A 24,179-nucleotide genomic window follows, 5' to 3' on the forward strand; every position below is an offset into this window, starting at 1 on the left:
GTGGTGAAATGTGACCCAGGTACAAGTTCAGCTATCAACCCAACATGCACAAGAGAAAAATGTCTACATATTCCAATTCCACCGTTACTTTAGTTGTATACCATAGTAAGACATTGCTTGACATCGTTCAGTCACATGTACAGTGGAAGAAACATTTGAAATTGAGAACAGAAAAATTAACAAACACACTGACGGAAAAACTAATTTAAGGCCTCATACAAATTATCTGTTCGGATTGGATGAGCTCACTAGGGAATGAAGATCTATGTGCTCTGGACCAAATATCATTCATTTCCATTCATAGACGCTTTTAGTTTTTGGCAGTGAGTGCTTATGTTCTTTAGTAACTGCACAGGATGTTGCAGCATTGTGGGACATTTATACGCATTTATATCTGCACAAGTGGTCAGGAAACTTCTGGGAGATCATGAACCCTCATGAGCCTGCTAGATTCAGTAAAGGACACATTATTAATTAACAAAAACTTTTATTCCAAAAGAAAAACAAAAAACATTTGGGCAACACTTAAAAAAAAAAAAAACGACCTACACTGGTGACGTTACTACCAAATTATAGTCTGATATTCACAGTTGTTTGGGTCCATGGACTGTAACGGAAAACAGCAGAGAGAAATGCCTGGTCATGTGATGACCGCCGCTCACTGTCTGTCTCCTGCGAGTGTCAAACTCATACTGACAAGGTCTAATCGAGTGCAAAGGGCTTGCCTCGTTTCGTGACTTCAGGAGGAAATATGACACACTGGCACACGGATGCGGGTGTCTGTCTCTTCCCACGATTCCCAGCTGAGAGTCCCAGAAGGCCAGAGGTCCAGCAGGGTCTGTGGTCAGGTGTCTGTGTTGGGTCTGGCGTCCTGAGACGGACAGGAGCTGTCAGGAGTCGGGGGGTTTGGAGAGTCAGTCTGAAGATTCAGTTCCATGGTGGTAAAACTCACACAACACTAAACAAAAAACAAACAAACAAACAAAAAAATACATTAGATCATGATGAAACACAAAGATAGCGGTCGAATGATGCAAAGCAGCAAGTCAGCATATTAGACTGATTTTTGAAGATTCATGTGACACCGAAGCCTGGAGTAATGATGCTGAAAATTCAGGAATTCATTTTCAAAACATTTTAAATCGCTATTTTACACTGGTGAGAATAAGAGAGTTCTTACAAAAACCTTACCAACCCCAAACTTAGTGGAAATTATTAATATAGCAGGAATAGTAGACCCTCTGTGGTCTTTTTGAATGGATCCAACAACTGGTAATGATTAAAACAAATCATATCATCTTAACATATATTTCAATGAATATCTATCAAGTTAATTATAGAAAAATACGGATTTATTTGAAGGTGTCCACGTTACATATACTTGGTATAAATTATGCATAATTACATGCAAGTTACCCTAAACCAAACCCTAATCCTAACCATACTGTAAGTACATCTAGTAATTATGAATGTATTTAATACAATTTCATATTCTGCACATTCATTTATTTATTTAACATGTCATTTGGACATATTAAAATTGTTAAACCAAATATTAAAGAAATGTTAAATAAAACAAGGTCCCAAGGTCCTATTATAGTTAACTAAAACCATAATTTTTTCCCCCTTGAAATAAAATAAAATATACAAATATAAATTTTATATTCAGCTAGTTTTTAAAGCAACATCTAGCCTAACTTGATGTACTAAAATAACTAAAACTAGTTATATATTAGTCTATATAGTTTCTATAAAACTATATATATATATTAGTCTATGGATACTATTTTATATTATATATGTTAGTTATATATATATATATATATATATATATATATATATATATATATATATATATAAAATAGTATCCAGAGACTATAATAACTGCTGATAAGGAACTACTTAATCTGAAAGTCAAGCATCTCCTTTCACTCACTGTAGATAATTTTTGTTTTATTAAATTCAGATCCAAGCACTATTGAATGTGCCATATGTAGAAAAATTATACAAATTGCATAATTGCTCCTCTGTTAATTAGACAAGCAGCCAGTTATCAGTAGACCATCTCAAATATTGGCCTATAATGTTACGCATGTTTGATATTGACGTAAATGATAAGTTGCTGACCTGTGCATTGATCTCCTGTGGGACCGTGTGCTGATGGGTCCAGGGATGAACCTCGGCCAGCTCCTTCTTCTGGTCCTGGGTGAACCAGGGCTGCATGGGCTCCATCAGAATTAGCTTCTCCCGGTCTTCCTGAAGAACCTGCGCCTGATCCCTGCATGGATATCCACACACACAAAATAAAACTCACTTAAACCGCCTCAATCGTTCGCTAGGCTAGATGACACTCAACAGCACACCGCTTTGATTTCAACATCGTAATTAGGGCTGCAAAACAATTAATCGCAATCAATCACATTCAAAATACAAGTTTATGTTAACATACTATATGTGTGCGTACCGTGTATATTTATTACAGAGTGTCTTTTTACAATAAGTGCAAATAGCCCACCTTGTTGGCAGAGGCTATTTAACTAACTCCGCCCACCAACATGTGATTGGGGTAGTCAAGACTACAAAAGACATTTTTCAAACATCAGTTTCAGTGGCGTAGATGATAACGTGCATACTTTTTGACGTGGCCGACCCGAGTTCGAATCCGCCTTTCGCCAAACCTCGTATCACATCAGATGAAGGAAATTAAAATGTTGGAAAGTATCGGGCAAGGTAGGGCTTTATTTTTCCAATAATAATTTGAATTAAAATGATAATTTACACTCAATATGTTATTATTGCGTACTGTTTTATAATGTACTAAAATACTGAGGTGCAGAATTGCCACTATTTGCAATAAGTAATATAAACAGCAGAAAATTGAGCTATTTTAACAGTGCATATAGAATCTATAGCTATCTGCACCAAGTGTAAATAGCATATCATTAAAAAATACTGCTATTTGCACTTATTGTAAATTGAATCCATAGCATCTATCGCTAAGAAAATATGCTATTTCATTTAGTGCAAATAGCTGCTGCCTATTTATTATGTATATATAAATACACACACACGTATACATTTAAAAAATATTTGTATGTATATATTTTTACTTGTATAAACTTTATTATATACATGTATGTGTGTGTATTTATATATACATAATAAACATACAGAGCACACACACATATGGTATGCAAACAAACTGTAATTTTGATTAATTGCGATTAATCGTTTTGCAGCCCTAATCGTAATACTCTAAAAAAACATCTAAGCCTGATAGATTTGCCCTCTCTTCCATCCATAATCAGATGCTTGCGTCACTTCATCAAGCTTTTTAACACAGGTCTCATTGACTAGGTTTACATGGACATCAGTGATCTAATTATTTACCTTATTCTGAATAAGACAATATTATGATTAAGGTGTTTACATGAGTTGCTTTTAGAATATTCCTTTCATGTTCCCGTTTTACAGAGTATAGTAGATAGATCGATAATGGCACACGTCATTACGTTCCATGTCTTAATTCGATTTGTGTTTACTTATGAGTATGACTTTAGCTGGATTCATCAAAAATCTCTGTTTACATGGTAGATTGTCGTCTTAATCGTATTAAAATCGGAATATTGTTGTCCATGTAAACGTACTGACTGTGTACCGTCACCTACCTCAGGGCTGACAGTGCAATGAGACATTTAGCTTGATCAGAACTACCTCAGCGAGAGACCCTGGCAGCGCTATCTCTTTCTCCTGTGGAAAGAGATGCTCAGAATGTCACGTTTCTCAGAGGAATGAGCGGGAACCCGGGATTCAGAGGAAGAGAGAGGGAGAAATGTTCCTGGTCTGGTACCTGGGGCCGATCTGATAGGTCATCATGACAGGTTCGGGCGTCTGCTTGATCATGCTCCATAACGGATTGTCCACGTGCTTTTTGAAGGTCGTATGCTCCCGTTCCTGGGCCTCTGCGGACTTGCGCGCTTTCCGCGACGTGTCCGATGAATCGTTGCTGGCGAAGTACTTGCTGCTATTGCTGCTGCCTGTGAAGGTGAAATGTTGGGGGTCAGTTTAATGAAATTGTTGAGAATTTTATGTTTCACATAAAAAAGGCACAAAATGAGTGTCAGGAATTTCATTTTTGAATTGAATTTCCGTTAAAATAAGATGTTTATGTAGTAGAAAGTAGGTAACTAATCAGAAGTCTCTAAACACCATCAACATTAGGGCTGGGGCGATAAATCGATGTGGAATCGATTCTGAGATTTTCCGAATGCATCGCGATTCCTCTGGAATCGATTCTGAGCTTAGATTTGAACAGCAGATGGCGCTCTACTCTAGTTTTTATTCGCACACTCAAATCCTCGTGAAGAGCAGCACTTGTGTGTTCAGCTGAGTCTGTAATTTCACCTCGGCTCAAAATGCTTTTATGACGTGAGATTAATGTAAACACAGCCCACTGTGAACACCCTTGTAATTCGCTTCAAACTTTTCCAATTTTATGAATGCTTATTTTAGGTGCAAGTATGTGTTAGGATTTGGAAACAAGCAGATTACGGCTGTTTCTAAAGCATGCAGCGCCATCTGCTGTTCAAATCTAAACTCAGAATCGATTCCAGAGGAATCGCGATGTATTCGGAAAATCTCAGAATCGATTCCACATCGATTTATCGCCCCAGCCCTAATCGACATAAAGATGCTATTTTGTGGTGGAAATGCAATTTAATAAATGTGACCCTGGACCACAAAACCAGACATAAGTAGCACGGGTATATTTGTAGCAATAGTCAGCAATACAGTGTATGGGTCAAAATTATCCATTTATTCTTTTATGCCAAAAATCATTAGGATACTAAGTGTTCCCTGAAGATATTTTGTAAATTTCCTACCGTAAATATATAAAAATTAGATTTTTGATTAGTAATATGCATTGCTAAGGACTTCATTTGGACAATTTTAAAGTTTTTATTTTTTAGCCAAAGCCTGTTTATTCAGCTTTCAGATAATATAGAAATCTCAATTTCAAAAAATGCCCCTCATGACTGGTTTTGTGGTCCAGTGTCACAAATAATAAATGCCATTTTAAATGAATATATATATATTTTTAATGTTTGCAGTTTTATATATGTTTATGGTTGATGCTAAAGTAATATAATACAAATAAAATAAATAAATTGCAGAAACATAACATAAACAAACATTTATTTAAAATTGTTTACTATAATATTTAATAAATTAAATAGTCATTTTATACAATATTTCACTCGAAATGTAAAAGTAAAAATGAACAAAAATTCTATATATTTACATATTAATATTCAATTAATATTGAATGAATGAATGAATGAATGATGCATTTATATAGCGCTTTATTGTGTATTGCTGTACACCCAAAGCGCTTTACAATCATGTGGGGGGTCTCTCCTCAACCACCACCAGTGTGCAGCATCCACTTGGATGATGCGACGGCAGCCACAGTACAACGGCGCCAGTACACTCACCACACACCAGCTACAGGTGGAGAGGAGAGAGAGTGATAGAGCCAATCAAGTGTATAGGGATTATTAGGAGGCCATGATTGACAAGGGCCAGTGGAGGGAATTTGGCCAGGACACCGGGGTTACACCCCTACTCTTTACGAGAAGTGCCATGGGATTTTTAATGACCACAGAGAGTCAGGACCTCGGTTTAACGTCTCATCCGAAAGACGGTGCTTTTTGACAGTATAGTGTCCCCGTCACTATACCGGGGCGTTAGGACCCACACAGACCGCAGGGTGAGCACCCCCTGCTGGCCTCACTAACACCTCTTCCAACAGCAACCTAGTTTTCACCGGAGGTCTCCCATCCAGGTACTGACCAGGCTCAGCCCTGCTTAGCTTCAGTGGGCAACCGGTCTTGGGCTGCAGGGTGATATGGCTGTGGCTATATAATATTATATGTGATAATATTAAACATGATTAAATTTATATTAATTTAATTAACCATTATTAAATACTATTTAAAATATTGTTTTAAGGAATTACGGACTGACACAAAGATGAAACACGGTGCAGCTAACTGACAACTAATTAACCTATCACTTGTTCAAACACTAGATAGGTTGATCTATTATAGTGTAGAAATGGAAATTCAATGCAAAAAAGACATGCATAATTCTCTCCACTCAACATTAAGTTAATAACATGTATGATTAATTTTGAACAGCACCGGTACGGCTAGTGGATGTTCCATTAGAACAGAGTCCCGACCCGGATCCCAGAGAGCCTCCGGACTCTCCGGAGCCACTGCCCGAGGCGTTGGAGCCAGTTCCTGAGCGGGCGTCCTCCTGTAGCAACTGGTCAAGCATTTCACTAGAGGTAGAATGGGTGTCTTGGTTACCCGACTCGCTGGGAACGTCCTCCTGTGAGCAGAGAAACAGACAGCTGGAGTCATGCTGATTAATGCATTCACACTTTAGCTACTAATCATTAAGTATGAAGCTAAATAAAAAAGTAAACTACAAAAGAAACAAAAGTATGCATAATTGCTTAATTAAAGGCCCTCTCACGACAACTATTTTTGTATGCATGTAGATTAGTGCTGTCAAATCAATTAATCATGATTATTCACATCCAAAATAATAGTTTGTTTACATAATATATGCATGTTTTATGAATATTTATATGTATATATTTAAGAAATATTTCCATGCATATATACTTATATTTTATGTAAAAATATAATATACATCATGGCAGTCATGGCCTAATGGTTAGAGAGTCGGATTTGTAACCCAAAATGTTGCGGGTTCGAGTTTTGGTACCAGAAGGGATTATATACAATACACACAATTAATCTGAGGTCATAAAAGCTGCATGCATAATAATTACAAAAATATTTAAAATAGCTTCATATAGAGTAAATCAGGTCACTCCTCAAGGCATTTCAACTTCTGATGTCAGTTGGTCTCACCGCTTTGGCGTTGTGCTCGTGCAGAATCTCTGGACCAGTGCTGTTCTGGGCTTCTGTGGGCTTGGTCAGCTCCTCCTGGAGTAAGTTCAGCTGGATGGGCGAGCTGGAGCGAGAGCTGGAGAAGAGCGCCGTGGGCTGTGCTGCATCAAGGTCTTCCCCAAACCAAGGGGTGGGTATTGAATCGACCTCCGCCGAGGCACCCTGTGCCATCCCGACTCCTGTGGCGGTGGGACCTGGAGGATAGCCCTGCGATGGAGACCCATGTGGCACGTATCCACCAGGTGAGACGTAGCCGCTCATATTAAAGGGAGGCTGAGGAACGACTCCGGGCGCCGGGACGGGCATCCCCTGCAGGTACATGCCATTGTTCCCGGGGTACATGGGGTAGCTAGGAAGCAGTACGACCATCATGGGAGTCATGGGATGCATGGGTTGGAGGTTCTGGACACCTTGGTCAGGCTGGACCACTATGGGCTGCTGATCCGCACCGACCATGGTGAAGTAAGGGGCCGCTTGCATGGGCACTGCCATGGGCGGCACAAAGCCGGGCTGAGAGGACTCTGACGAAGGCCAGGAGGAATAAGGCGCTCCTGTGGGGCCGGGAAGTGACCAGTAGTTGCCCGGCTGGGAGCCATAGCTGTCGGATGAGTCTTCTGGTTTGGGACGCTTGTGTTTGTTCGGAGGACGCACAACATCAGCTGAGAGTAGATGGAAAAGGAGTGTTAATGAGTCTCAACACAAAATTATACTACTGCATGTGAGACGTCAGTACTATTATGCTAAATACAGACCATGCTCTGACTGAATGTTATGCATGGGGAAGGGTCTGTATTTATTTGAACTGTTCGTATTGGTATTGCATTGCTTTAATGTCATTGTTCTTCCCCTTTTTAATGTTTTGTTTTTTAAAGGAAGTAATAATAACAATATATAATCTACTGTTCAAAAGTTTGGGGGTAAGTAAATTTTTTCTTTTTTTAATTACTACTTTTATTCAGCAAGGATAAGTTAAAAAGCTATAAATATATAGTTAATAAATAAAACTTATATTGTTAGAAAATATTTATATTTTGAATAAATGCATTAACTTTTTATTCATCAAAGAATCCATAAAAATTACAGTATCACATGTTCCAAAAAAATATTAAGCAGCACAACTGGTCCCAACATTGAAAATAATTATTTATAATTATTATAATTATTTCTGAAGGATCATGTGACACTGAAGACTGGAGTGATGGCTGATGAACATTCAGCTTTGCATCACAGAAAATTATATTAGTATTTCAACACTTCCATGGATAGCTTTATAGGGTACCACTTAGACAGCATTAATATGAGATTGTGCTTATCTTATAACTATATCTTATATAACTTATCTTTTTGTTTAATTATAAACAAAAATGCTAGAATATACAATTAGACATTATACTGTTTGACTTTTTTTTTTTACAGTAAAACAAAATATAATTTAATATAACATACGGACTATTAACTTTATGTACTGTACATTTAAATAAAGTATTCAATTAAATTATTATAAAAAAAATATTTAATTTGTTGGATTTTCCAATAACATTAATCACACTGTTAATACTTCATTTTTTTTTTCAGCAAAAAAAATAAATATATATAAAATGCAGTTATTTTTACAATAGAATCAAAAAAATAATCCACTGACAGTCAGACACTGATTAGACAACGTCAATCTTCTGTTGCTGCAGACAATTTTATCCAAAGCAACTAACAAATGGAGAATATCACAAGCATTAGACTGATCAATAACAACAGCTAACACACAAACACACACACCTCTGTGATGAGAATGGGCCATGCTGCTGTTGTCCTGCTGGAGGTAGGAGCTGTAGGGACTCTGCAGGATACGATGTCGGAAACGATCCACAAATTGTTGCTCCTCCTTCTGCGTGTGGGCCGACAGCACCTCTTTAGTAAGATCCACCACGAGTAACTCCTCCTGAGCCACTGAGGAGGTGCTGGGGGCGGGGCGTGCAGGGGTGGGGGCGGAGTCTGTTGGCTCACTACCCATTGGAGCATCTTCTAAGGCAGTGACCTCTGGAAGAAGATAAGCGGCAGACGCAGGTGATCAATGGGCCTAGAAACTTATTTTTGTTTTGAAAATTTTCTCAAGCTCAGGCCATCCAGATGTAGGTGGTACTTGGTGATTCATAAAATGCAAGCATCTGCATTTTATGAATCATAGCTTTTGAATCAGTCAATGAATCAGTCTGGGTCACTGTATGTGTGTGCACTCACCTGACTCGGGCTGGGGTACGTGCACTATGGTGCTGCTGTAACTGCACTGACTGGTGACGGACACCACGCTCATGGCTTCTGTGGACATTGTGATGTCTGTGAGCGGCGCTCCCACCACTGCTGCCGTCGTGGCCGAACCCGCAGACACCTGGCTGTCCAGAACACGGGCGCCCTCGAGCGCAGCTTCTGCAGGAGAAAGACGTCAGGATCTGCGCAGGGTTTTAGGAGGTACAGAAAGGCTTGGAATGGACTTTGAGGGGTCTTACCGTCTGCGGTCACAGTGCCTTCATGTGTGGCCGCTGCAGGTTTGTCTTCCTCAGACATGGAGGAAGATGATGATGTAGATATGGACAAAGATTTGCTCTTTCGTTTCAGAGCAGATGTCGCACAGCTCTCCAGATATCTAGAGAAGGAAAAACACAATCCTCCATAAACGGATCACTGGCTACACACAAATGAATGATAATGTCAAAAATTAATAGTTTTTAATGTTTTAATATTTATTTTAAATTTAAGCTCATTATTATAGAAAATGTATTTAATTTGCTATGTTATCCAATAATATTTATTACTAAACTGTTATTTAAAACAAACTTCTTTTTTATTATTATAAATTTAAATTATTATTATTGTATTTTAAATTATTTTATTATTTGACTTTGAATTATTATTATAATTTTTTTTTAAGTGTCCCTATTATGGGTAATGAAAGGTTCATATTTGGTTTGTTTGTTGTCCCCAACAACAGGTTGACATGCATGCAAGGTAAAAAACACACTTTCATTTTCTTATAATATGCAGTTATTTTTACCTTATTTGTTCAACGGCTCCCAAACGATTTGCTCAATGATTCATTTTTCCAAACCCCTCCTTTGCGTGACACTAACCTGTGTTGATTGGTCGATTTAATTTAAAGCAGCGTTTGTGAGCTTTTAACGCTCCAAAAGCGGCACCTAGTGGCAAAGAATGAATCTGCATTTTCATTCAGACCAATGCGAAAATCAAGTTTTCCCAGGTCTGTGCACGCAACATGAAACGGCTTGGAATTCGTTTTAAAAACAACTCGTTTCAATGATTCAGAGTCGACTCTTTCTTTTGAGAGACAATAACTTTATACACGGTGCACTTTCAGATTTAAAACTTTGCAGGATGTTTTCATTCACTTAGAGCTGTGTTACTGCATGAAAGGTCATTTTCAAAAATCCATTTATTTCTATGAAAGCCCGTTTTAGCTGGTATATATAGTATGGACGGCATATTTAAATTAATGATCAAATTTAACCTCACCTGATGATGCTGTCCACACAGTTGATCTGCTGGTAGGATGGAATGTGTGGCTGTTTCCGCGCATCTTGTAGAGACTGCTTTAGATGATGTCGAATTCCCAAACCCTGACTAGTGTTAGGATGAACGCCTGCTGTCGCAACTGATGGAAACACACCGTTCAAAAATTATTATTTCAAGATGTTTTGATGAGATGATTGAAGACAGATGCAGAAAAGACTCCAGACCTGCAGTGGCTGGTCCTAAAGGTGTGAGCTTCCTCCGGGAGTCCAGATACGCCTGCTGGCCCCAGTTCTTCACTTTATTGACATCAGCACAAAACTGCTGTAATGTCATCTGAAAGACGAAAGATCCATCGTAAGGTCCAGTCAAACCAACATTCATGTGTGCCTTTACATGCACCTTCAGACGTACCGGTTCTCTGTGCGAATCCTCCCAGAGGTTTCCGTTACTGTCGCTGGACGACGCCACACTGATGTAGTGCTCGTGAGAGCCGTTACTACCCAGACTGCCATAGCCACTGGATCCATTATTATGAACCGGCTGTGAGAAACACAGATAACGATCAAAATGCAAAGCAGCAGCTCAGATGTGCTTGACAACTGTAGTGATGCCACATATGAAGCAGTGCTATTTTAGTATTATTTCGATTCTATTAATCGTTTACTATAGTAATTTTAGCTTAATTTGTAGTAATTCTGTTACAGTATGTGCTTTTGTAATTTGTTGTAATTTTAAACATTACAATTTATTTTGACTAGTTTTAGTCAATTTATTACAATTTAAATTAAATTACATAATTTAAGTTAAATTATAGCAAAATATTATTTTTTGATGGAGTTACATTTTTGGCGATTGATTTTAGGTTTTAATAAGTTTATTTTAACAGCTTTTATGTATTTTGGGTCTGTTCCTTTAAATCGTCCATGCAAAACTATTCAAAAATAGTTTAACAAGGACTGCGAAAAAAAAAGAAAAGATTTTTTGACAGAAGTCTCTTATGCTCACCAAGGCTGCATTTGATTAAAAATACAGTAAAAACTGAGTTTAAAATAACTGTTTTCTATCTTAGCATATTAAATGTTATTTAGTCCTGAGATGCAAAGCTGCATTTTAAGTACTGAATTTTCAACAGCCATAATTTCAGTGTTTGGTGTTGCATGATTTTTGCGGCTTAATATAAATGTCTTTACTAGTGCTGTCAAACGATTAATCGCGATTAATCACATCCAAAATAAAAGTTTTTGTTTACATAATATATGTGTGCGTACTGTGTATATTTATTATGCATATATAAATACACACACATACATATATATATTTAAGAAAAATATGTTATGTTTATATATTAAATATATTTATAAATAATATGAATTATATGAATATACATATATGCATTAAATATTTTCTAAATATATACATGCATATGTGTGTGTATTTATATATGCATAATAAACATACACAGTACACATACATATATTATGTAAACAAAAACTTATTTTGGATGTGATTAATCGTGATTAATCGTTTGACAGCATTAGTCTTTACGGTCACTTTTGACCAGCAAAAAGCTTGCTAATGTGGCTTGTCCTCTGTGGATTTAGTGATCCCTCACCTGAAGGAAAAGCTTGTGGATCGTGGCTTGCAGCTCTTTAACGTCCTCACACATGATTGGCTGCTCCGCTTTACTCCGCGCGGCAAAAACGTCCTCATTCAGAGGTCCACTACAGAGCAGACACACAAAAACAAGTGCTGCTGTATGAGCAAACGTCAGAGTTTGGACACACAACACAACTGGCGCACTCCTGAGCTGGTGCTTACATGCAAACTTTGTGCCTGCCGATGATGAAGGCCACCTTACGGCTCCAAGGGTTGATGAAGCTGGACCAGCTGGAGTCCAGGGTAATGTAGTCACCATTCTGACACCGAAAGCGGATGGGCGAGTGTTCAAACGGAGGCTGGCCCGCGTACTTTACAACTGGAGGGATCCGGACAAATTTTATTAAGACCTTATACAAGTCTGATAAAGACTTTACAATGTGGAAAAGTCATAAGAGATACGTACTTTTGCGGTGCATGGCCAGCATGAGCAGGCGGTCGTCTGGATGTAGGAAGGTCAGAACTGAGGTACCGATCAGGTCCTGAGGGAGGTAGCCGAGCAAAGGCACCGCACTGCGAACACACACACGACCAACTAACACATGAGAAATAATTTCACAGTAGCTACTTTACCACAAGTCTTTGCCACTAAAATGCTAATCGTATGCTATTGATTAAACGGTCCAAGTCAGTGTTATTTGTACTGTAAAAGACTTTCAATCCTAGCAAGATATTGAACTAATGTAGCTGATGAACTTAAAACTACTTTATGGTTGAGTGGTTATAAAAGGGCTAGCGTAACACCCAGTGTACAGCAGAATAAACCTTAATGTGAAGCTGCTGACTGAACATTACTAGTTTATTTGGTAAGTAGCTATGTAAGAAGTTGGAATCTTTTTACAGATAACAACTAAATAAACAAATACATGGATAGACATATTGATTAGAGTTGAAATTATTATTAAAATGATTAATTTTTCATTTAAAGAGGTGACAAGTATCAAGACAAACACTGCAATTAATTTTACGATGTTGTTGTTGTTTTTACTAACTCAACATGTGCAACATTTTATACTACTTTGCTGCTCAGCCATATTCTGTGTAACATTATATTTGTAAATTCTACTATTACTAAGCTGCTCAGCTATACTCTGTGCAACATATTATTTTAAAACAACAACAACAATAATAGTGCTGCTCAGCTTTACTCCACACAGCATATTATTTAAAAACAATAATAACAATTTATTATTATTATTATTATTTAAACGCATGACCATTTGCCCAAGCTGCCGATTCCTTTACTAAAAGGTCAAAATCACTCACCGCTCATCCACTTCTAAAAAGACACAGCCTGGCGAATGAGTCGTGCTGAATATGCGCTTGTCCATGGGAATGCGAGGAGCTGGAGACAAAGCAACAAGCAAACACACACAAATAACCATCATTTGATCAGACAGACAAGAGAAAAAGCAAAAAAGACATTTCACTTAACACTAAACTAACAATAACCCAATTTAATTCCGGCATAGTTAAACATATTGAGGTCATGTGACAATAAAGTACTGTACTACTGTTTGAGAATGTGGCGAGGTGAAAGGTACCCTCATATCCTGAGATGATGCGCTCGGCCAGGGCCAGACAGCATGGCTCCTTCACTCCGCTCAATCCCTGAACCTTCAGCAGGTACGGAGTGATCCGGAAAGGACTATAACGCATTTCTCCATCTCTATCCTTCCCTCCTCTGAACACACAGAAAAAACATTTAAAAGACACTTAAAATTCAGTAATATTATCAGATTCACTGCATTGACAACAGAGAGAACAAATGAGAAAAACTGAACTGGATAATGATACTTTTAGCTTCTGTACAGCTGCTTTATAGATTAAATAAGTTTGTGTCATAATTTGTTGATAATATGTCAGTTATTGAGCTATTATTGAGCTAAATTGAATCAATTAGCTGAATAATTGTCCTTTGTGGAGCTGCTTTACATTTTGTTACATAATTGAAGGACTAGTGTCTTGTTTATTACTGTGAAGCTGCTTTAAACCAATCTGTATTGTAAAAAGTGCTATATAAATAAATGCAATATGAGAGATATCAGATGTACAAGGTGAAACGCACTGACCTGATTCGACAGAAGAAGGACTTGACCTGGCCACATTCAAACAGAACCGCCGCTACAGAGAGACAAAGAGGAATAGGGTCTTTCATTCTTAAAATGAGCAGTTGAATTTATCAATGATGTTTTCATAATTCAATGTATGTGCAATATCAGTGAAAGCTTCCAGAGCGACTCACCGCTGTCCGTGCCTACGTTCCAGGGCGGCAGTCGCGGTTGCGCCATGTGCGAGTAAAACACATTAACGTCCTGATGGTACAGCAGCTCTACGAACTTGGCAGATTCCAGAAACTTCCTCTTGCAGTGAAGCACACTGGAGGCCTGTTCGGACGCGTAAACCACCTTCCCGGAGGCCAGAGAGAAGACCACCACAAACGTGTCCTGAGAACACCACAGAACTCCTGGTGAACTCTTTCCACAGAGACGGCGCTCATTAAAGGAACAGTTCACCCAAAAATGAAAATTCTGTCATCATTTACTCTAATCCTTGAGTTGTTCCAAACCTTTATGAGTTTATGTCCAGATATTCTGAAGAATGTTGGAATACTATGGGGACCAGGAACTGTTTGGTTCCCAAAATTATTCAGACCAGAATATCTTCTTTTATGTTCAGAAGAATTTTTTTTAATTTTGATTTTAAGGCAAGACCTCACAGGTGAATAGAGTAGATATCACCCAGATATCAACCAGTTAACTGATTACATCAAAAACTGCAACTCCAAATTATCTGAAATATGTTTAAATATATAAACGAGATATTATCTAATTAAAGATGCACTAATCTGCATACAACTGGAGAACAGAAATCTGAATATTTTATATAGCCACTTTCAAAATTATTGTTTCATTTTGTTGACGGAGTGAAATGTGTTTACAGAGATTTCAAATATCTCTTTTTATTACTTGTATAAATCAAAGATTGTCAACAGAAGGAACAAAAAGTATATGATCCATGTTTTAAGGAATAAAATGTTGTAAATTAGGCAAATGATATATAAACAAAAAGTTATTTTAGCATCATCGAGATATTAGTTTTGGTAATATTTTTAATTAAATGTTATTTTTGTAGTTTCTTCCATGTTCTTTTTATATGAAGTTTTAGTAGTTTGTAATTTTTTGTGTCTAAATCACTTATTTTGTATTTCCGTTTTAGTTTGGTATTTTAGCAAATCAAGTTAAACTAAATGAAAATGAGAAATTGTCAACTAGCTGAAATAAAATACGTTTTTCATATTTTATTAACATTTATTTTAAGTTGAGAATTTTATTTTTTTTTTTGCGGGAAAAGCCCCCCCCGTGTAAAAACCTTCAGAATATAGATAAAACCATAAAGTTTGGGGCTGACTGAGAAAACCACCCATAAAGATGGATATCGCAGTTCAGATCTACAGATGCAAGTAGATACAATACAAAAGTGTATTCTCAAATTTTTCCTAACACAAAATCTGAACAACACATTATGAAAAGCCAAATAGGCCAAACTCTCAAAACTGACCAGTGAAAGACAACAGAGACTGTTTTGACTGTAGGCTTTGAGAGGAAGCTCAAGCAGGACGTACAGTGTTTTTCAGCGTGTGTTCTGATGTGATTCCCTCCAGCTCCTCCAGCGTGCACACCGTAGCATCTCTTCTCTGCTCCAGTCCTCTGCTCATTAGTAAGTTATAGTACTCACTGTTTGCTGAAGGGGGTGGCAGAAGAAGAGCACAAATGAGTCAAGCTGAAAGCCACAATCTTCAGTGTCAGGCTTTAACAACAGAGCAGGTGGCTCACAGGAGACCATGCCATATATTACAACACCAGACAGAAGAACTACAGGGAAATTTCACATAGCATTACATCACAGACTGAATAATGACATTTATTTCAAGTGATGGTAAACAAAAATAATAAGCAGAAAAATAAACCCATATAGGCACTGAAGAGACTTGAATTAAGTGCTGTGCTAAGTGAAACTAGTGCTGTCAAACAATTAATTGCATCCAAAATAAATGTTTTTGTTTACACACACACATATATAAAGACACATGCATTCGTTTACACATTTATATATTCATATTGTTTTATATAAATATATTTAATATATAAACAACATTTTTCTTAAATGTATACATGCATGTGTTTGTATTTATATATACAGAGTACAAATACATATATTACGTAAATAAAAACCTTTATTTTGCATGCGATTAATCCCAATTAATCGTTTGACAGCACTAAAAACTAAACGCATAATTATTAAATCCCTTAAAATATTAGCATGATAACTCATTTCCACCTAAATATTATACTATAGCTACATAAACTTAATATCACCCTTGCAAAAACTTTTTTTCCATATCTGCATTATATGTTTGCCATTAATTTATGATAAAATTGCAGTGTACAAAATTTGTAGAACGTGCAGCAAACCAACAGCAACATTCAAATATGCCCAAATAAGCTTATATGCATGTGAAAATATGAACTTGCTGTAATTTGTGGCAAAATCTGTATATTTTGGTAAGGGTAACCACAGCTGAAAAAAATTAATGAATAAAATGACAAATCTGGTGTTTTAGCAGATTTTCTTGCATAAGCGACCGTTGCTACTATGAGAATCTATCCCCCAAAACCAGGAAATGCATCTCGGCCACATTCCAGAGAGTTGAGTTTCACAATTACCGAAAGACATGACGCACATGATGACCTCAAGCAGAGCATCTGCCCACATCATCTCTATACAGGTGTTATATTGTAAAACATATTTGGTATAGCGATAAACAAAACATGGGAAAGCGCTGAGAACGAGTGAAGAGAATGAGCCAGTGAGCGGTTAGGACCTGGACTGGTTACATAATCACACATGCTCTTCTGCGGATCTGTGCTGCCTTTATAACAGCAGACGTTCACCAAAAGAGCTGTGTGTGTGTGTTTTTACCTTGTACTTGTTTGACACAGTTCAGTGCGTAGTTCAGTGTCTCTACAGTACTGGCTTTACTGCGGCTTCTCTTCTCAGACGGCAGCCGTTTCTTCATCTCCTGCACCGTCTGCATCATCTCTCGGTGCGTCTGCTCACGGCCATGCTCCGTCTGCTCACTGCACGTGCACACATTGGTTTTCATTCACATTTTCATGTTTATTTGAATTTTAACCTAATATAAATTAATTATAATGGAAGCCCATTTCTGCCACATAAGAAAAAAATCTAACTGATGACACAAAATTTAAATTATGAGATACCAAGTCATAATTTTGAGATTAAAAGTTGACTATTTTACTTCATAATTATGACTTTTTGGATAATTTAAACTTTTCGGTAATTAACTTTTTTTGTGAATTAAGTCACAACTAGCGAAACAAATTCAGCTTGTTTCAATTATGAATTTCTCTTTATTTTGACTTTAGTCATAATTATCATTTTACAAAGCATGATTTTGTTATGTGAAATTCTTTGAAAAGTAATTACGACTTTTTATGTCAGTTTTGACTTGAAAAAGTAATTAAAAGTAAAAATAATTTTAACTATGTATCTTATCATTACAAATATTTATTTCAGAATTATGATTTAACAAAACATTATTTTGTGGCGGCGAATATTTCTAGTAATTTTCACTTTTTTTCTTGTCATTTAAACCTTTTGTTAATTTATCTCATAATTATCTCATAGTGTGTCAGTTTCTACTTTTAATTCATAAAGTCATAATTATGCCATAAAATGTTAACTTTTAAAGTCATAATTGACCATCTCATAAATATAATAATAATTACGGCATAAAATCAACTTTCAATGTTATAAGTGTGACTTTACCTCATAGTTCCAATTTTTTATGTCAGAATTATGATTAAAGCATGATTTTATGTGGTGAAAATTTCTATGATAACTATGACTTTTTGCCTAGTAATTTCAAATTTTTCTCTATTTATCTTGTAATTGACTTAGTGTGTCAATTTCATCTTTTAATCTCATAAAAAGGCATAATTATGATAAACACATTTCAGCTTTTAAATGTCATAATGACTTTTTATTTACTTGTTTATTTTTCTAATTGGTTAAACAAAGCAGGGTTTGTTTTCTTATGTGGCAGAATTGGGCTTCCATAATATAACAACTATATGGGTGTAGAAATTATTTGAAAAGTGAAGGGACTTTTATACACAATGTAAATAGTTACATTAATATTTCAACACTAGCTAGTTTCATCCTTTACCACTGAACTTTTTTTTCCGTTTGTTATTTGCATGCATCTTTTTTTACAATAAATAACACTTTGCTATCCATTTCTTATTGAATACAACAATATTTTTAAGTGTTCAAATACTTAAGAGCACTGATCTTTGAGCAATGATCCTTGACATTAATGCATATCTGCCAATACAAATTGAGTTGTGTTACAGCATATTTCAGTTCTAATGCAAATAAGTGGTTGTGACGGTTTGAGGTGGGTTAGTTTACCTGCACTCCGTGTGATGAGTGCTGTGAAAGCTGGACGATGACGAACCAGTGGCAGATTTTGAGCTGAAAACACAGAGACGAAGAAGAACTTGACTTTACCAGAAATCTTATATTACCCACAAAATGCAAATAGCTGGTCTATTAGGCAGTTTCAATTAGAACCGAGCTTTCAAAGCAACAGATTTCTTGTTGTACCTCTTGGTGCTTCCTGATCCCGTGGTGCTTCCAGGGCTGCAACTGGCCAAGGAGTGATGATGTCGTGACCCACCGACGCTGTCGTTTCCGCTGCTGGAGTCGTGGCCGCTGTTCATGTCCACATCCTCGTGCGTCTGCTCTCCTCCGCTCTCCTCACACCCCACTGAGCTTTCCCCTCTACTGGTTCTTCCTCGCTGATCCTCAGCCTCCTCCTCCTCACCTGATCCGGATCCGATGGTCCCGGGGTCCTGCCCGCTGTTAGTTTGGTCTGCCTGCCCAGCATGCTTGCTGGAGCCTGGAGAAGAGTTCTCCTCTTCTCCATCGGGAAAGCCGTCTCCTCCCAGCATTCCCCGCTGCAAGTTCTCCTCTGACCGCTGCCCACCTCTACTGAAGCTCTGATCCGCAATCTTGATGCTCTGCTGCTTTTTTCCACATCAACAATGAAGGTCTATAGAGAAATCCATGAGGATGATGTCTTACTAGATGCTTATGTAGAGTATTCAACTGAAAGAACTGCAAAAGAAACAGATAAATGTCATAACCACAAATAAAGTGTGTGTTTTTGTGTATTTTGAAATATATTTATATACACATACTATACTGCCAAAAGTATTGGGTCACCCCCTCCAAATGAACATGTTTGACTACTTTAAGATTTGTACTCATAGAAATTACTAAAGTAGTCAAACATGAAGGGCGATATGGCAAAAATTTCATATCACAATTTTTTTTTAAATATCACGATTTCACCACGATTCTTTGTCATGATGGTTTTACTATTTTATCTGCACAGGACAGCCAAACTAATTTCCCTGTTATAAAGACAAAACCTTTCAAGGTAACAAAATATGAAAACGAATGGTGGATATTCAGGCCAAAGTGGGCTTTGTTATTATTTTATATTTGTTATTAAAAAATAAGAACAAAGATACACATTAGAAATACACATAATATACAAATAAAATAAACAGTGCTTTATTTTCAGGTACAATAGGCACATTTAGCAGAAGCATTCAAGAAATTGATTGAACAAATATAACAATAAAACTCTATATAGATTGATTTCTATTAAAGCAACTGTATTTTTTTCAGTCAAGAGTAGTGAGGTTTTTTTTCTCTCTTTGCGTTTTGTTGTTTTAACATTAAAGAATAAAAATTAGGTTATCTGTTTGTCAATTCTGTCATAGTGTTTATATTTATACCATCATTTGCTCACTCAAAATTAGTTTTAAACCTGAATGAGTTTCTCTTCTGCTGAACATAAATGCAATTTTGAAGAACGTGGAAAACCACTTTTCCTATTATCAAAGTCAATGTGGACCAGCAACTGTTTGGTTACCCACGTTCTTCAAAATATCTTCTTTTGTGTTAAGCACTAGAAAGAAATTAATACAGGTTTGGGAGAACGTGAGTGAGTGAATAATGAAAGAAATTACATTTTTGGGTGAACTACCCCTTTAATGAAAGTTTAATGCATGTTTAGTTCTGTCCCTTTAAGTTTAAGTCAAGACCTGCACCCATCTCATATACAGGCACGCATCCGTTTGTCTCGGCTGTTTACTTTAATTTTAGACATAACCAACTGAGTCTATATATAAACCTTGAGTGTTTTGACAGTATAAGTTCAAAAGATAACTTAGTTGAGTAATCAGGCGCTGTTAGACAGGCGTTTTAGTGCGCATGCTTCAGGTGTACGGGCTCAGAAAAAAGCTTAACCAACAAGGCTTTAAAACACGCAAATAATGTACTTTTGTGATTGCGAATAAGTGCAGTGTTTCGTGAGTGTAACTCTACCGCTGAGTTAACACTGATGTGAATGTATGTGAGAAGCGTCTTGCTACAGCCTACAAGATCCAGGGGGCGTGGTTGGATCCAGATCCAGCTCCTCCCACCTGCCTATACCTAAACCTACCCATCTCCACCCCCTGATCCCTAAACCCACCCCATCTTCACCCCTAAACCTTCCCATCTCCACCCCCTGATCCCTAAACCCACCCCATCTCCACCCCTAAACCTTCCCATCTCCACCCCCTGATCCCTAAACCCACCCCATCTCCACCCCTAAACCTTCCCATCTCCACCCCCTGATCCCTAAACCCACCCCATCTCCACCCCTATACCTTCCCATCTCCACCCCCTGATCCCTAAACCCACCCCATCTCCACCCCCTGATCCCTAAACCCACACCATCTCCACCCCCTGATCCCTAAACCCACACCATCTCCACCCCTAAACCTACCCATCTCCACCCCCTGATCCCTAAACCCACCCCATCTCCACCCCTATACCTTCCCATCTCCACCCCCTGATCCCTAAACCCACCCCATCTCCACCCCCTGATCCCTAAACCCACACCATCTCCACCCCCTGATCCCTAAACCCACACCATCTCCACCCCTAAACCTACCCATCTCCACCCCCTGATCCCTAAACCCACACCATCTCCACCCCTAAACCTACCAATCTCCACCCCCTGATCCCTAAACCCACCCCATCTTCACCCCTAAACCTTCCCATCTCCACCCCCTGATCCCTAAACCCACACCATCTCCACCCCTAAACCTTCCCATCTCCACCCCCTGATCCCTAAACCCACACCACCTCCACCCCTAAACCTTCCCATCTCCACCCCCTGATCCCTAAACCCACACCATCTCCACCCCTAAACCTACCCATCTCCACCCCCTGATACCTAAACCCACCCCATCTCCACCCCCTGATCCCTAAACCCACACCATCTCCACCCCTAAACCTTCCCATCTCCACCCCCTGATCCCTAAACCCACACCTCCTCCACCCCTAAACCTTCCCATCTCCACCCCCTGATCCCTAAACCCACACCATCTCCACCCCTAAACCTTCCCATCTCCACCCCCTGATCCCTAAACCCACACCATCTCCACCCCTAAACCTTCCCATCTCCACCCCCTGATCCCTAAACCCACACCACCTCCACCCCTAAACCTATCCATCTCCACCCCCTGATCCCTAAACCCACCCCATCTTCACCCCTAAACCCACCCCATCTCCACCCTAAACCTACCCATCTCCACCCCCTGATACCTAAACCCACCCCATCTCCACCCCCTGATCCCTAAACCCACACCACCTCCACCCCTAAACCTATCCATCTCCACCCCCTGATCCCTAAACCCACCCCATCTTCACCCCTAAACCTTCCCATCTCCACCCCCTGATCCCTAAACCCACACCATCTCCACCCCTAAACCTTCCCATCTCCACCCCCTGATCCCTAAACCCACACCACCTCCACCCCTAAACCTACCCATCTCCACCCCCTGATACCTAAACCCACCCCATCTCCACCCCTAAACCTACCAATCTCCACCCCCTAGATGTGGCTCCAACCACGCCCCCTGGATGTTGTGGACTGCAGCGAGCCCTACTTGATGTATGTGGCGCTGTACAGCATATAGAGACGGCGGCGCCAGAACTGCAGCTGATATAATATGCGCTGTAGAACAATACTACGATATTTATTCAAAAGCAGATCATGAAGACATTTTTATCTTCCATGATCAAAAATCGCCATATCGAACACCCCTAGGGGTGACCCAATACTTTTGGCAATATAGTGTATGTATATATATATATATATATATATATATATATATATATATATATATATATATATATATATATATATAAAAAATCAAAATGTAAAAGCCATGGGTGACAAAATTAGGACATCCTTACTGTGTTAACATAAGAATTAAGAGGGTAAGTAGCAGTCAGGCACTGCTAATCAAATACCTTTGATTAACTGAACTTCAGCAAGTGTGAGCACCTCTATAAAAGCAGATATTTTGAAAGTTTGCTGGTCTGGAGCCTTCAGGTGCGTGCTAACACAATGCCAAGGAGGTAAGACATCAGCAAACATCTTAGAGAAGCAATTGCTGCTGATACTTCTTTAAATTTTACTTTATCTGTTAGTGATGTCTTAATTAGGCTAGTTAATGTAAATCTGTTACAAAACAAGTTATGACAGCCACTGTGTGAATGAAGATATTTCAACAACAAATATACATTTTTATAATTTAGAAGTTAATTTAAAATCTGCATTATGTGCAATTGACATGTTTGTAAACAAACATGCATAAACCACAATATCTAGATATTTGGCCACAGTTTTCCTTACAATTGCCTGATTATCTGATAACCAGACTTGCCGAATTAACCGTGTCAGTTTCAGCAATATCTCCATAATGTGTAGTTTCTCGAAATATGGAATTTCAGTAAATATTGATTGAAATATTTTTTTAAACTGCATTAGTTTGCATCTTTCTAATTACAGGCAGCATCCATGGGAAAATCCATAACAGTTTCCATGACTGTAATTCTGACAAATTCAAGTTCTGAAGAATCACCTTAGCAGTGAAAAACCTATTACTCATTCTAGATCATGCAAATGTACATCATATTAAGCAACTACAGACCCCCACAATCTGACTTGGCCTATTAAACACCATTAACTTCAGAAAGAAAAAAAACATCCTCCATAGTTTCCACATTTCTGACAAACCCACAAGACCAGAATAACACTGTGTGACACTGACGCCATCGCACATGCACGGCCACGAGTCTGCTTATAATCACGTAACACCGCGAACATGCCCAAAACATACACTTTTGAGTGAAATATAAATTATAGCATTTAGCATTTAACAAGTCAGACGCGCATGCGCACAGTTACATGCAAATCCAACGTAATGCTTCACAAACAAACACAAACACATTATTAAATATTTAACATTTCAGAAGTGAATGTTGATAATTATATGCGATATATATATAATTAATAACGTAAGCATAATGCGGTATACCTTAAATTGTAGATGTTAATCGTCGTCTTGAACATCACAGCACTAGTATATCTATAAATCTAGAGATGCGTTAAAGATGAGGACTTGATGTTTATGTTCAATAATCACTTGATCCAGTTTCTCGTGCGTCCCTCCATTACTCCTCCACAGAACACATCAGGCCCACGTGAATCTGGCCACGCCTGCTCGACTCCCATTGGTGGGAGCGTTTCCCCGTGACAGTCTGATTGGTCGATGGGCGTGGTCACGACGACAGCGGAGAATGCGGCTGGACTCACGTGTGTGACCATGTTATACAACCGATGAACGTTAATGCCATTTTAAAGAGGCATAAGGAAATTATGTTTGGGTTGAGTCTGTCCTAGAGAGGCAGCTATGAGATAGGTGTCTGCTTAATGTCTATCTAGATAGATAAACACAGATAGGTGCTTGTTTCCATGGGATGGATGGATAAATAATAATAAAAAAACGGACTTTT

At 38.2% G+C, this 24,179-nt stretch overlaps 1 protein-coding gene across 1 annotated transcript; it reads right to left on the reverse strand.

Annotated features, from left to right (window-relative positions):
- Positions 1–23,875, reverse strand: LOC306856910 (period circadian protein homolog 3-like). Its single transcript, XM_079396457.1, has 23 exons — positions 23,702–23,875; positions 18,858–19,370; positions 18,663–18,725; positions 17,148–17,305; positions 15,790–15,908; positions 14,410–14,611; positions 14,237–14,288; positions 13,709–13,848; positions 13,431–13,509; positions 12,571–12,677; positions 12,327–12,483; positions 12,121–12,229; positions 10,920–11,048; positions 10,733–10,841; positions 10,509–10,647; positions 9,488–9,624; positions 9,222–9,407; positions 8,760–9,020; positions 6,948–7,645; positions 6,204–6,396; positions 3,851–4,037; positions 2,128–2,278; positions 1–958 (listed from the first exon to the last, which is right to left on the reverse strand). Exons 2-23 carry the CDS (start codon positions 19,202–19,204, stop codon positions 845–847), a joined length of 3,837 nt encoding a protein of 1,278 aa, XP_079252583.1. The 5' UTR covers positions 19,205–19,370; positions 23,702–23,875; the 3' UTR covers positions 1–844.
- Positions 23,876–24,179: the final 304 nt, after the last annotated feature.

The sequence above is a fragment of the Barbus barbus genome (genome assembly GCF_936440315.1).
Source record: "Barbus barbus genome assembly, chromosome: 37".
NCBI classification, from domain to species: Eukaryota; Metazoa; Chordata; class Actinopteri; order Cypriniformes; family Cyprinidae; genus Barbus; species Barbus barbus.

Coding starts and splice junctions, on each gene's coding strand:
- LOC306856910 (XM_079396457.1), bottom strand. CDS start 19,204: ATGCTGGGAGGAGACGGCTTTCCCGATGGAGAAGAGGAGAACTCTTCT. Junction 13,849..14,236: donor TCCTTCTTCTGTCGAATCAG/GTCAGTGCGTTT, acceptor CTGTGTGTTCAG/AGGAGGGAAGGATAGAGATG. Junction 12,678..13,430: donor TTTTTAGAAGTGGATGAGCG/GTGAGTGATTTT, acceptor GTGTGTTCGCAG/TGCGGTGCCTTTGCTCGGCT.